The sequence below is a fragment of the Typopeltis vanoorti genome, chromosome 2, assembly GCF_054136105.1.
Source record: "Typopeltis vanoorti isolate ZY-2024b chromosome 2, IOZ_Tvanoo_1.0, whole genome shotgun sequence".
Lineage (NCBI taxonomy): Eukaryota > Metazoa > Arthropoda > Arachnida > Uropygi > Thelyphonidae > Typopeltis > Typopeltis vanoorti.
Window position 1 is genome coordinate 46,910,051 of NC_143550.1, and position 15,548 is coordinate 46,925,598.

The 15,548-nt window shown below is 39.5% G+C and overlaps 1 protein-coding gene across 1 annotated transcript in view; it reads left to right on the forward strand.

The window, feature by feature from the left end:
- The first annotated feature begins 377 nt into the window (after nucleotides 1-377).
- Nucleotides 378-15,548, forward strand: part of LOC150108984 (acyl-coenzyme A synthetase ACSM3, mitochondrial-like) — a 305,232-nt gene continuing 290,061 nt past the window's right edge. Inside the window, exon 1 of the mRNA XM_090404749.1 lies at nucleotides 378-941. Coding sequence (XP_090260875.1) covers nucleotides 663-941 — 279 coding nt within the window. The 5' untranslated portion in view covers nucleotides 378-662. The remainder of the gene's footprint in view (nucleotides 942-15,548) is intronic.

The following is a 15,548-nucleotide window of genomic DNA, read 5'->3' on the forward strand; positions in this document are numbered from 1 at the left end:
TGAACAGCATCGAATTCTTCTACATTACCTTCTACTTTTAAAATATGGTAGTATGAATATCATTAGCTGCAGCTGAGTAGTTCAAAAATAAAAATAAACAAAAATAAATTTATCTGGGAATATTTAAGCGCTAAACTTTATTTATTCACATAGTCTTTCGTTCGTATCCAAACAAACAAAAAAGTAACACTTGAGACATTGACTACAGAAAATAACTGGAGCTGCGTAACAAAAGCGACGGTTTGGGAATGTGGGAGGTCTGAAAAAAAAAATCTCACGAAGTGTCGCTATAGTTGAACATGTTAGACACCAGCCTATTATGGTTCACAGTATATGTGCAAAGTTAATCGTGGGCTGCCTCAGATATATTTCTTCAATAAAGCAGTAACGCTTTAACTATTGGTTGTTACTTCGGATAAACACATGATTTGTCTTACGTACTCGTGTCCGGAGGTCAATATTCTTCAACACTTATCAAGGTTACTACCATTAAAATACATTTCAAGTTTCCTTAAAAGGAAGCTTGTTGGCTTTAGTTTCTTCTGTTCAAAAGTAATAATAATGTGATTTGGTGCTGCATTTTATTCGCATGTGTATCCGTTATATGTGTAATACGGGTTAGAAGCTGGTGTTGCTATTTTCTATACTGAATACGAACAACTATGACCGTTTCTGTAAAACATATGCTACAGTTAATCTCGAAAGGAAAAAATTATATTACTTTTCAAAATGTTCTTTTCAGAACATTTAGTGGTTCAGTTCCTAAATATAAGGCTATAGTTTGTGCTAGAAAATTTGAGCATTCAAATAGGAGATACAGCAGTTTATATTCTCGAGCTGGATTTAATTCTTACGAATCAGAGCGAAATGTGGAACTCGATGTACCGGAAGAATATAACTTTGCAAGGGATGTAATCGATATGTGGGCAGAGAAAGAGAAAGTAAGTAAATATAATTAAAATAATTTAAATTGAAGTCCTTTTTTTTTTTTTTTTTGGTCTTAAAATATTTTTGTGAGAACAGCTCTCATAGATTAACGGTATTGGACAGTTCATGATATTTTTGTGGCATTACTTGGATTTATGAAAACCTGAGATATTGTTTACAAAACTGTGAATGTGACAAGTTATATAATTCAATGCTCTGATCTTGGTGTGCAAACCTGCTCTCTTTTGGGAGGAAGTAGGGTCTCAGTTTCTCTTCTGAACGTAAATACGAATGAAAGATAAAATGAAAGCAAGCATGGTCATCTTACATTCGTATACTTAGATTAAACATTTTCTTGTTCAGTTGCTAGTGATGTTTTATATATCAGTTGTTTTTTAAATAGGAAATTAAAGGCTTTTTATTGTTTTGAAATCTAATAAGAAAATATTTTAATTAATTAAATTACAACATTACTTGGGATTTGAAATTACAAAATTAAATTATTATTATTATTATTATTATTATTATTATTATTATTATTATTATTATTATTTTATTCACATACTTGATACACAGTCAAAACAAGATATCATATAAACAAAAATTTGACAGGTGAAACAGAACAATTCAGAGTCTACCCAAGAATCTAATAATAGTCCGTCAGGTAGCGTCGTAAAATATGGACTGTTCCAAGTAATGCTGTCTTTTGTAGGTCATATAGGGTCACTTCGTTGATGTTTACTTGCTGTAAATAGTTGGATAGCTTCTTTGAAATTGCACCAAGTGCACCGATAACGATTGGGATGACTTTGGTGTGTTTAAGCCACAGCCGGCAACTTCGATTGCCAGATCTCGATATTTAGTAATTTTTTTCAGTTCTTTGTTGTTAATGTTGTTATCACTGGGTACTGCGATATCGATAATCCAAACTGTCGATGTTCGATAATTGTGATGTCAGGTCTATTGTGTTCAAAATGCCAATTAGTTTGTATTTGTGCCGAGAGGAATCCTTATATGGGCTTTTTCAGTTGAAGGTGAGTTAGCCAATCTCATACGGTGGTAGCAAAGTTTTTTCTCCCGCGTACAGACAAGTCGGCCTTCAGAACACACGCAATTTACAGACAAAAAATACTATTGTTGGTGGTGATGATGGGCAATAGATAGTAGTAGTGTCGTAGTTGGAGAATTAAGTAGTAGTGGAGAGGATAAGATGTATCTATATTCCTGTTGCTTTTTTTGCCCTCCCACGATGAGTCCTTGGACTCCCTGGAGGTTCACGTAGTAATAATAATAATAATAATAATAATAATAATAATAATAATAATAATAACAATAGTATTCGAAAGTACCAGAGAATTTTTGCTGTTTCGTTTTCCAATACTGTCTCTATTTTATGCTGCCACCAGTTATCAGATGTAGGAAAGCCATATTTTTTTGCATACATGCCAATGAATTATTTTGGCCACTTGATCATGGCAGTATTTATAGTCAGTTTGATCTATTTTGCTGCAGGCACTGATTAGATGTTCTACAGTCTCATCTTTCTGATCGCATAATCTGCATTTGCTGTTATTATTGATGTTCAAAATTTCTGCTTTCATCGCATTAGTTTGTAATGCTTGTTCTTGAGCTGCTAGAATAAACCCTTCTGTTTCTTTTTTTATGTATCTGTAATTGTAGCCATTGCCACGTCGTGTTCAAGTCAATTTTGTCGAAGAAATTTGCCATGCAAGGGTTTATTTTTCCAACGCACATACCGGTTATTTTATTGTTCCTTTTTGTAATCGCATTTGTTTCCTGTTGCTTTTAGAAGGCCCTCTTTTGTAATTGCTTGAAGCATTGACTCAGAGCTATTGTCGATGTAACTTCTTAAACTAATTTCTTTTTCTTCCACAGTCTGTCTCACTTGCAGCAGACCCCGTCCACCTATTCTCCTTGGTAGGTACAACCGGTCAACATCATGCATTACATCCACGAAGTGGATGTAATGCATGATGCATAGTCATTACTTTTCTAGTTTTGCGGTCCAGTTTGTCGAGGTCTTCTTTTGTCCAATCCATTATGTATCGGATGTCTGGTATAGCCCAAGAATTCATTGCTCTAATTGTGTTTAATCCATTTAGTTTTCTTTTCGGATTATTTCTAACTCTTTTGATTTATTCTGATGCTGCCATGTTGTTTAACTTTCGAGTGGAGAATATCATTGGCTTCTAATATTCCTAGGTATTTATAATGTTCGTCAGCTGAAATTGCTTTTATATATTTCTCTTGATAAAAATTAAAATTTCTAGTTTTCATTAATTTTTCCTCGTTTAATAGATAAAATTGTGCATTCATCTAAACCAAATTTCATTTTGATGTCATCACTGAAAATATGAGCTGTGTTCAGTAAAAAGTCTGTAGTTCGTCTTTGCCAGGTGCACTCCAGTTTTTTAATTTTCTAGCTTGTGCACCTACCCTTTCTTTAGTGATAATGACATTTTGCATTTGTTTTTGTTTCATTTCTGATTCTATTTCCTTAATCCATGAGGCATCTTTGTTGTGTTCAATAGGATTATCGCAGATTGACTTCCAAAATTTGAGTGTTTTTTTTTTATTTATTTGATTATTATTATTATTAACTTACTAATTAAATAGGATTCTCCCAAGCATGTTTCACATCTGGAGGGTTCCCTTACTTATGTTACTTGTGTTTACACGGTCATGACAGGTTTCAATAACAGCCACTTCATCTTTCGAATAAATATGCTCAGAAAGTACTCATTACAAGATAGGGAGTTGTTATGGAATCAGGATTTTTAGGCCTTCTCCGTCTTCACAAATTCATAATCCCTTTCAGTAAACTGAAGGTTAATAATAAAATATTAGTTACTAGTCTTTTGACTCCACGGAGGCCTGAATAATTACTGAAGTTGTTATTACAAAACACACTCTACCGTATTCTACATCCCATGTTCCTTCTAACTTTTACTTTTTCTTACAGCGATACGAACAGGCTTGATTTTTGGGGATTAATTAAAAAAAAAAAAAAAGTGACTCGTCCATGAATTGTTTAATGATAAGTTCAGATTTTTGGAAACTTCCTACGTTATAAACCCTCGTTGAAAATTGCATAAATAATGTGCAATCTCTCCCAACTTTAAGCCATATTTCACTTTAGATATTATTAAAAAAAAACTAAAATAATTTCAATATCTTGTTTTCATTATATAAAATAGATTTATTTATTGAATTATAAAACCATTAGCAATTATTAAAATAATACCATGATAATTATTTATAAAGATCAATTTATGTAAATGACATAAAAATGCAAATTATGTAAAAAAATACTAAAATACCTGTAGTAAGTAATAGGTTTTATTTCATGTTTTTAATTTATTATATTTTATTAGTCTGTCAACAGAACATTAGTAAATTAAAATATACTGGAAAGGTAACATCAGGCGGGTATGCAATAAATAAAACTGCATCAATGGTGCAAAGAACGTATACAGTGGTACGCGGAAGTTTGAAAAGCTGTGTTATGCAGCGACGAATCATGTTATACCCTTTATCAGCTGATGGACGGATGTGAGTGTGACGGATGCCCGGTGAACGTCTCGAGTGCGTAAGACTATGAAATTCGCAGGTGGCGGTGTGATGGTATGCTCCTGTTTTTTTCTGGTTTGGCCTGGGACCTCTGTTTGTGGTGCCGTGAACATTGAACTCCGAGAGGCATCTGAACAATGGAATGCTGCCTGCTTTGTGTCCTTTCTACGAAAACGACAATTGTCTCGTTCAGCAATGCAATGCACTGTGTCATAATGGTGCTGCAACTACATGGTTTGTGGACATGAACGTCACCACACTTGGCTGAACTCCAAAGAGCCCTGATCTCAATCCTATTGAACATTTGTGGGATGAACTGGAGCTTCGGATCAGGCAAGGGACTTTGATTAAATCAAATTTTGACTTTGATATACAACTTCCCTTTTGAAACACCTTGTATGTATGTACAAGGGTTGTCTGAAAAGTTCTCGGCCTGATAATGAAAAAACGGATTTATAATTTCAAAATTATTTTTATTTTTCAACATAATCTCCCTTAAGACTAATGCATTTATTCCAGCAGTGCTCCAGCGCCATTATCCCATCCTTGTAGTGGTTCTCCGTAAGATCTGTAAAATACCCCTCTACAGCTGCAATCATCTCTTAATTCGAAGAAATACGCTGACCAGCGAGGAAGAGTTTTAGTTTTGGGTAGAGATAGAAGTCAGAAGTAGCCAAATCTGTGGAATAAGATGTATGTCGCAACAATTCATAATGCAGATCCCTTAATTTTCCCATTGTCAAAACACCTTTGTGGGCCGGTGCATTGTCCTGATGAAAGATGATTTTTTTTTTCTTTTCTTCTGCAAACCTGGCCTTTTCTCACAAATTTTTTCATCTAGTCTGGTTAAAAGATCGGAATAATATTCCCCGGTTATTGTTTTACCCTTTTCAAGATAATTAATAAATAAAATGCCTTTAGCATCCCAAATCACTAATGCCATGACCTTTCCTGCTGATGGAACCGACTTTGTCTTCTTTGGCGCTAAACAACCTGCTTCTGTCCACTGTTTTGACTGTTGTTTGGATTCTGGTGTGTAATGGTGAATCCAAGTCTCGTCCATAGTAATAAATCGACGCACAAAATCAGTTTTATTCTTGTTAAAACGCTCCAAGCACTGTTTGAAGAAGAGATTTTCAAATGCGAGTGCGTTTTTGATCTGCTGTGGGAAAGTGCGGCACCTATCTTGCTCAAAGCTTTTTCATTTGCAATTCTTCATGCAAACATATCCTACATGTTCTTTTGAAATGCCTATAGCCTCAGCAATTTCATGCACTTTGACTCGCCGATCATCCAATACCATATCGTGCGCTTGATCAATGATTTCTGGTGTTGTTACTCTTTTTGGACGTCCTTCATGTGGATCATGTTCATTGCTGGTACAGCCACGTTTAAACTCAGCAGCCCATTTCTTAATTGTCGAAAACGAAGGAAAAGAGTGCCCATAAACTTTTATGAACTTCAAATGAATTTCTTTTGGCGTTAAACCTTCTTTTACAAAAAAATTTATAACTGCACGATACTCAATTTTAAACATTTCAAGGGATACAGACAACACTTTTGCTTCGGACAGCTGTATAAAACAAACTACTTGATAGAATGACTTGCAATTTCACATGGACGCTTATGACAGATGTACCAACTTAAGAAAAAAAATCTTGTGATATTGTTGCCATCTATGGTCGAGGCCGAACTGTTCAGGCCACCATCGTATATACACGGTGTCCATAAGTCCCGAAATATTTCAATAATTTATAAAAATCAGAAACATTTGGTATATTAGAGTGCAGTTTGCACTAAAGTGAATCACAAGGAGGGGGATTTTTTTGGCAGGGCGAAAAAGTTTAGTTCAAATTTTCACAGATAGAGGGCGATGTACCACATGCCTTATTTGCAAACACGTACAAATGAGAGTTCTATAAAACATAGGGTGTACCACTGATAGCTTGTAATGAATGCGTGCGAATTCCCAGTTTTGGGCGATAGCGGAAGCCTTACGAAAGTTTCGAACGCAGAAACGAATGAAGAAAGGTCGAGGTCCTATCACTCCTACCAGGCTACATTCTCTAATACGTCGTTTCGATGGAAACTGGAAATTTGTCAGATCGCCCTCGTACCGGCAGACCAGTGTTATCTGAAGCCCGTACCAGCGTTGTGGTATCGCAAATGAATGTCCTAGTGGTACAATCAATAAGAATGGGAAGCTGCAAGAATCACGGGTATAGCGAAAACGTCCGTATTCCGCATCCTTCATGGTGTTTTAAACTTGTGTCCATACAAGTTGCAATCTCTTCATCAGCTGTTACCAAGTAATAGCACTAAGAGGAAGGAATTCGCAATGTGGACTTTGTCAAATGTAGCAGAAAATCCACAATGACACAAGATCTTCTGGACAAATGAAGGGCATTCTTCGTTGCTTATGCATATTAACTGTCCCATGCAATAAAAAAAAATGCACCTCATCTGTCCAAAAGATGTACTGCCACTGAAGATGTTGTTGATGTCTATGTTCGAAGATGCCTATTTCTCTGCCTATAAAATCTGGCAAAGCTGATTATAGCAATCTGGGACAGTTTCTGCCTTGGATCCTTCCTGAGCTGTAATTCTAATTCCAAAGAGGGGAAGCTTGAAACCCAAGTAATACCAAACAAGATAACTGCTAAGATGGTTGGATTCTAATATCCTGTTCAGATGGAAAGCAGTATTACTCTTGTATCGTATTTTGAAGAATAGGAGGCTAAAGTCCCCAGCTTCCCGGAGTTAAAGGATTTGGTGTCAACTTCCCGACGAAAGTTCCCCAGAACTTAAAGGGTTGCCTGCGCAGCAAGTTCTCTTGATATTCTGAGATACCTGTTATGTTGACGACATATTACTAAGTTGGGCGCACAATTGTCTTAATTACGGTGGCCCAAGAGGAAAGTGACAGAGCGATTTTCCAGTCGCTGAGGCTGTCGACAGTCTTGACAATGAGATGTTCTTTGTCGACTTCATCCCTAGGATGGTAATTGAGTTTTCCTTGGGGACTAGACCCAGTGGAATATTAACTGGGTCCCAAAACCATATGTCTTGATCTGTTTTATCAGGATTTACTTGTAGTCCCAACACTTTAGATCTCTCTAGGATGTTAAAGATTCCTAATGGAATCATTGTCAGTAAAGATGCCCACCACATCATCTGCATAGTCTATAGAACTTCTGCATAGTCTATAGTCTATAGGAACACCACTTCTGCTCACCATGGAGGAATCCATGGTGAGCAGAAGTGGTGTTCCTCTAACGGTGAGAGCTGTTGACTGCTTGTAGAAAAGGGCTCAAGGATCAGAGCAAAAAGGGGGAAGATAGGACATCATTGTTTGATCCCCTTTTTGGATGGTAATGGATTGGATAAATGTCTGTTGATTTGGAGGCAAGTAGAGCTGTTTTTGAAGCCACCACAGAGAATGGAAAGAAGGCCCCCTGCTGACCCCGACTTCCTAGAGAATATGGAACAAATATGAATGTCGGACGCTGTCAAATGCTCGGTTGAGATCAGTTAATTGTAATGCCATTGGGAGTTTCTTGGTGGATACCAGACGGTGCAGGTCTCTGAAAAGGCACAGATTAAATACTATCATCGGTCTGGGAAGCTATACACTTGGGTACTTTTGATGACGTATTTCATTCCCCACTTTGAGTCTGTTGTTGATGACTCGGGCGAGGATCTTGTAGTCTTTGTTGGAGAGACTAATCGGCCACCAGTTCTTGATCAGGGAGGAATACCTCTTGGTGATGTTCATCACCAAGAGGTATTCCTGGTGATGGTATTCTTGGTGTATATGAAGGTATTCTTGGTGATGTTCATCACCAAGACCAAGAGGAATACCTCTTGGTCTTGGTGATGAACTCCTTATGGCATCCACGAACTCTCCTGGCACGTTTCCGGTGTGCAAGGCAGATGTAAAGTGGCAATAGAGAAGGGAGTATAAAATCCCATGCCTCATAGATAGAACTCTGCCCAAAGTTCGTCTGGACCAGACTGTTATTTCTGCCGCCGTAAAAGGACGATCCAACCTTGCTTGGATATGCGTAGGGAGGGGTAGTGACGTTCCAGGCAGAGTAGTCCGGAGAGGCATCGTCATCTGCATAAAGTATTGTAGTGCCTCTGAAAGGCTTGAAGGATGTCAGAAGTGGTGTTGACGATGTTACCTCCTTCCATGATGTTAATTATGGTTCTCTCCTCTTTGACTTTATAAAGTGCCTGCTGTAAAAGCAATTTATCTTCAGAGTGCAAAGTGTATCTGGACCTTGAAGTTGCTTGCCTTTACTTTTCTATGTATATTTCAACGTTGATTTCCCAGATGATGTTATCAGATGTTATTCCTTGGAGTTGGCTGGCTCTAAACCAGCTCCTTTCTTTGTAGAGGTCTCGGAGCCGAGATCTGTAGAAGGGAGCACGTTCTTGGCCACAGTCAATCAATTTTTGCTTAAGTTTGAAATGTGCCCAAGGGTACCAAATCCAAACCAGCATTGGTTCACGTAGAACAAAGATGGTTAAGCTTGAATAAGAAGAGGAAGTCTGTGGTATCTTCCAGGGGTATGGACCAATTTCTACTTTTTAGATGATAGTACCTGAGCGCAATCATCTTATGGTCTGAAATGTCGCTGATGTTGATGTGCCTTACCATCTCAACTCTAGAAAGGAGTGGTGGTGTTAAATAAAAACAGTCTAGCCTAGTACAATCTCCTTGAACAAACCATGTGTAGTCACCCATGTGGGGATTACGATGTCACCAAACATCGTGAGCTGAGTATTTCTGAGGTGAATTTCCAAGTACCTATAGTTGTATATTCTTGATGTTGGGTTTCCTCCTACTTTGTCTGAGACCGGGTTTGTCACACAGTTGAAGTGACCTATCATGATGATGTGATGGGTGCCATAGAGATAGTTGTTGAGGCTCTGGAAGAACACTAGTCTTACAGGTGCGTTAGCCGGGGCATAGATGTTAAAAAACCTGGTGGTACAGTCCCGGTACTTCCAGTCTATGGTGAGAATTCTTCTGCATCCTTTTAGATGTTGTCAACTCCGTTCTAAATATCCAAACTGCGACACTGAATGGTGTTGGGCCAAAGTTAGTATGATGCCAATGGGTACTTTTGGCTTTCAGAAACAGTAGCCTGCTATTATATGCTAGCATCAGTTTCCACACCGCCTCCTGTTTGAATCGTGATTATAAGCCTCTGATGTTAAGTGAGGCAATGCAAGGTTGGTGGCATCATTAGTTGTTTATACCCAGTCTAGGTCCTTGATTCTAAGCTCTTTGGCAACTCTAAGTAAGGATTCTATCCATAGGAGGGGATAGTAGAATATCCGCCGACCCCCTGCAGGCTTGTGGTACATCGTTGCTTTCTGCTAATTTTCTATCTTTATTATCTTAATAATCACTATTATCTATTCTATTGCCTAGCCTAAGAAATTTCTATCTAGGGTTATTTCCTTTTCAGATACTGGCAAAATTTATATTATGCTGCTCCAACCAGTATCCTATAACAGAAGAGATTCTTGCTCAGGGAAACAATCCTAGATCTTAAGGCATACATACATCATTATGTACTTCGTTAAGGTCGCATAGAGATCTGGTACTGACAGTTGTGACCTGTAATCTATCTTTATATACCTTCTAAATTCTTCCTGCTAAGGTTCTATTTTATAAGTGGTAATTTGATCGCGTAATCAGGAATGACTCAGGCATAAGTAATAAAACATGTTTATTGGAATTTTAAGACAGGTACAACTAAGATGAATCATATATTCAAAATTCTCAATTTCATAATAAATAAAGTTCATGCTAAGGAAGTTAATATCTTCTACGTTAGTCAAACACACCTAGTCCAAATTATTAATCAAACTAGATAAGTAGAAAGCTAGCACAATACCACATAAACTTATGATCCCTTTCCACATGTCACTCATTAATTACATATTATACATTCTGGTGTTACTCAATTAAAGGCTTCTGCAATCTTAATTTCACTTATCAAACTCAGTCACACTCATATATGAGAATCGCTTCCGAACAAGTCTTTTGTTCAACGGAAACTAGCTATTCCCAGTACATAATCTCACTAAAGTTCTCTAATAAATTGTCCACATCTTATAATTACACACAATTTTCTTTCTTCTAATACTGTCGAAACATATAATAATGTTCTCTACGTTATCGAGTCCTTTCTAGAGGTCTAGCCGCCACCACGTGTTGATTCTGGTTACCTTCCGATTAGGCTGTCCCTGCGCCTGGTGTTGTGGCCAAGTCGTCCATGAACTACTGCCGGACATTAACGTGTTTCTGCCGCGTCTAAGGGGACTTTTCTCCACTCCTTTCGATGGGACATTCAGCGATGGCACGATTCTGCAAAGGCCGATAATTCACGAACGGCTCCGCGTGGAATCTCTTAGGCATCTCCAAAAAAAGGCCCGCTGTCCGACATCGCAGCACCTATGCTCCTCACTCTCACGAACTACCCGTCAAAACTCACCAAGCAGGAACCAGGAAAAAGCAAGGAGAGGGCTCAATATAGCACGGATCAACTTATATTCTCCTCTCGTGCGCCCCCTTTTTTGCAAGGGCTTTTCCACACGACCCTTATCATTTATGCCCTTAAGTCGATCCCTTACTCTCCCTTTGCTCTTAGGTTGCTGTTTTCATGGAAACGTGCTACCGTCAACTTCCACTTAAGCAATTGCCTCCGGCGCTACGCTCGACTTGTACGGTTCACATGCGTCCTTTGGACTGCTACTTATTACCAGTCTGGTGATTTACAGTATACTAGATAGCTTAATAAGACCAACAATACGCCAACATTTCTCTTATATAAATTCTCTATTTTGACATAAATTCTCTAATTTGATTTTTCGTTGACAGCAATAAATTTCAATACATCACATATAAGGAATACATATTCTCACATATAATCAACAAGTTTTCTTTATTTTCTGCTGGTGTACAGGTATTTCCTTAAGTAGTTAGATTTTGCATGATAAATCCTGAATGAACAATTTCCTTGCAAAATTTCTCCATTCAGGATCTAACACTTGCTTCAAGTTTGGAACGCTAGTTAGGCGAGGACTTCGAACTTGTGTCTGCTGTTCTTTTTATCTTGAAGCTGACTATTTTATCTTCGGAAGTTTTGTATGAGTAGTTATTAAATTGTGACCCTGTGTACCCTTATTTTATCCTTGATGTTGTCGTCTCTTGAAGGGGGGGGGGAATCCAGCTCCATTTCCGATTCTGATGTTTCTATTGTTTTTCTAGTCCAGGTTTTGTGTTTTTTTCTTTGGGGCCGATTCCTCTTTCGTTTTGCCACCTTTGATGGTTCTGTTGGTGGCGGCGGGAACGACATGTGTGATATTCAATCCCCCCCCCCATCAAGTTGCATATCTTCTGCAGGGGAGGGATCAGGAATCTGGCTTCACATGGAAGTTTTGTCCTAGGTTTTACTGTTGTCTGTTACTGTTGTCGGCGATACCACAAAGCCATCGGTTTTGTGATATCGCCGATATGTTATCCGGCTGAATGGCAGTTGCCGGTGCCGTCATAGCTGCTGATGTTGTGGTGGAAATATCTATAGGGGTGTCAGAAGTAGCTATTTTCATCTTCCCGAGACTGTCGGTGAGAAGGTCTTCTCCCCAGTGTTCTTAGGGAGTTGTGGAAATTCACCTTGATCCGTGGTCATGGTAAGCTGTTGTGACACTGGCTCAATTGGTGCCCCTGCTCTCCCCGAAGGTGCATAGCGGGCTGCTAGTAATCCGATGTTCTGGATTGCTGCACTTTCGGCAGCGGTTAAAGACACTAACACAATTAAAACACTTGGCTTGGGGGACAGTCTTTGCCCAGATGTTCTACCGACCCTCAGCGTAAACAGTATCGCTGCACTCCAAAGGCAAAGACTGTCCCCCAAGCCAAGTGTTTTGTGTTAGTGTCTTTAACCGCTGCAGAAAGTGCAGCAATCCAGAACATCGGATTACTAGCAGCCCGCTATGCACCTTCGCGGAGAGCAGGGGCACCAATTGAGCCAGTATCACAACAGCTTACCATGACCACGGATCAAGGTGAATTTCCACAACTCCCTAAGAACACTGGGGAGAAGACCTTCTCACCGACAGTCTCGGGAAGATGAAAATAGCTACTTCTGACATACCGTTCCGACGTTAACTAAGTTGGACACAGGTAACCGCATGTCCATAGTAAAGATTACTTCCCCGGAGAACCAAGTGGGATCGTCTTTGGAAATGCTGCGTTTTATATTGCTCAAATTTGCCCACTTTGCAATATCCTCACTTTGCAAAAGCTTGTAATAAAATGTCGTCTCTAGCTTGGATATATTCCATAGGGAACCTGTATTTTGAGAGTACGTACTTGGCTTCCTACCATGATCGGTGTTACATGGTTGTCGTACAGAGATACCCTCTAAAAGTTTTTCCTCTCGAATCCGTATTCTTGACGACGAGGAGGAACTTTCCACCTTCATATGGAGTGAAGAAGTAAATGTTCTGTACCCCGACGATCTCTTTCAACACTATTGCTAAGACTCTGAGTTCTTCACATCCTGACACCGAAATTCTTAGCATTCTAATCATTTTACTCATTTGTAAGCTCTGCGTTAAAAAAAAAAAAGTTGGGGGGGGGGGGGAACTAAAATAGACTAAGTCGACCGACTTAGAGTAAAGATAGTAAAAGATTATAACAAAGCCTATATGGCAAAAAATCCCGCTGTAGTGGAAGATAAAAAAGAATATCCCCACTATAACCAGCAGGTTAGTAATATATAATAATTAGTAAAACCTGAGAAAAATAGAAAGAGACCTGACGCAGACGTGTCGGTGAAAGAGTAAAGAAATCCCGTCGTCGGCCTATTGAAAATAAAAGGAGTTAGTGTGCCCTGTAAGAAAGAAAAAGAAGAGCATGGAAATGACAGTGAGGTTGAGTTTGGATGACAGGGAGGAAGAGTAGAGGAACAAGAGAGAGGAATGGGATGGAAAGGACGGGTGGGAAGGTGGAGAGGGAAAGAAGAAAATTAGCCTCAGCTCATAATACTCATCTTGATAGATGAATGGTATCAAATGATAACACTTTTTATCACCTTCAGCAGACCTTCTCAGATGAAAGGACCACGAAGGTAACCAGTGCCCAGATGATCTGTCCCTTCAGAGTGAAATGCCTCGAGTAGGCCTGCGCTCCCTGTATTTTTCCTCCAAGTTGCCTCTCTGGGCGTCCATGAAACAAAGTTGACCGAAGTACACTTAAGGAAGATGCAGAAATCAGACTAGGAGATGCTACTGCTGATAAAGATGTTAAAGCAGTAGCAAACAGAACTTGATGATGTTATTTCTGTTAGTACACATGATGGAAGGTGCACACCACAGGATGTTAAATCTGCTTTCACCTCTCTCTCTCTCTCTCTCTCTCTCTCTCTAGATGTAAGAACCTGTAAAGCATTCCTTTAAAGAGCTATAGAACTTGTAGAAGATGATTCGAGAAAGTTGCAACAGACTGGGAAGGGTAACATTATAAGAAAAAATTTTCCTTACCTTCCAGATGTGGTATTTGATCTCGTTGATAATAAATACCAGTAACTTCTGTCTGCTGGTGAATGGCAGAGCGAAGTACAAGTACATGACTTGTTCCTGCAGTAGGAGGGGGGGGGGATGCGGAGCACGTCTCTTAACCTCCTCAATATGATGTTACATGGAGGACACTCGAAGGCGTGCTCTATGGTGTCCAAACTCCGGTTGAAGTCACAGAAGGGATTCCTGGTGAAGTGGAACCTCCAAACATTGAGATTAACTGGAAGGTTTCCATGGGCAATCCTCCATGCCAGATCCTTTCTCGACGGGTAGCCTCGATGTTTGGAGAAGTGATCAAACAGGATCGTGTTGTTGTTAGTCCTTACATCCGGAACTTCGGTACGAAGGATGTTGAAGAAGTGGCGGTACCACGTGCTGCTGTTCCGGATGGCGGTGTTAATACTAGATGAGCAGAGTTGTTCTATTAGCTGGCAAAGCCTGTTGTATTCCTCTAGCACAACTTCCTCTTTAGGGCCTTGGTTGTTTGTGATCCAAAACAGGGAAAGCGTGTAACCCAAGAAATACCGCAGAGGACAATTGCAGAGATCATTAGTTTGCCTTAAGATGGAAAGCGGTATTGCTCAAGATGGGGAGGCCCGAAACCCCTAGCTACTCTGGAAGTTGAAGGATCTTGATGTCAACCTCCTGATGTTGATTGCTCCATAAGGACTTCGGGGGGCTCCTGTATAACTGGTTTTCTTGATATCCTCGCTGATATTACTGTTGACGGCATACTGATGGACTGGGCACGAGATTGTTTTGATGACTGTGGCCCTGGACAAAAGTGACATTTGGCTATTAGGTTCTCGATGTCGAGTACAGACTATGCTGTAAATGGGACTTGCAGAATGGTGGGGTTTTCTGTAGGGACGAGACCAATAGGGATGTTGTTTTGGTCATAGACTCTATACGTTTTGATCTTGGCTTTGTCAGTGTTAGATGTGAGCCCCGACACTTTGAACTTTGGTGTCCCTGAAGGTGCTAACCACGTCATCCGTCTCAGCTATTACTTTGAATTCATCCGTGATAAGAGGTAATGGAATCCTTCTGATAGCACGAGAATTGTTGATTGCCTGCAGGAATGGTTCAGGAACTACTGCGAAAAGCAGCAGACTAAGGGGAAAACCCTGTTTAACCCCTTTCTGGTTGTTAATAGAGTCCGATAGGTGTCCGTTGATAAGAACGCGAGTAGAGCTCTTGTTGTTGTTGTTGTAGTCTCCTTTGATGATGAAAAGAATTCCACTGCCGACCCCAACTTTCTGAAGGATGTTGAACAGAAAGGAATGACCGCACTGTCAAACCCTCAGTTCAGATTGATAGACAGCAATGCCATTGAATATTTCTTGATGTTGACCAGACATAACAGTTCTTTTACTAGGATGAGATTAAACTCTATTGATCGGCCAGGAACGTCATACACCTTCAGTCTG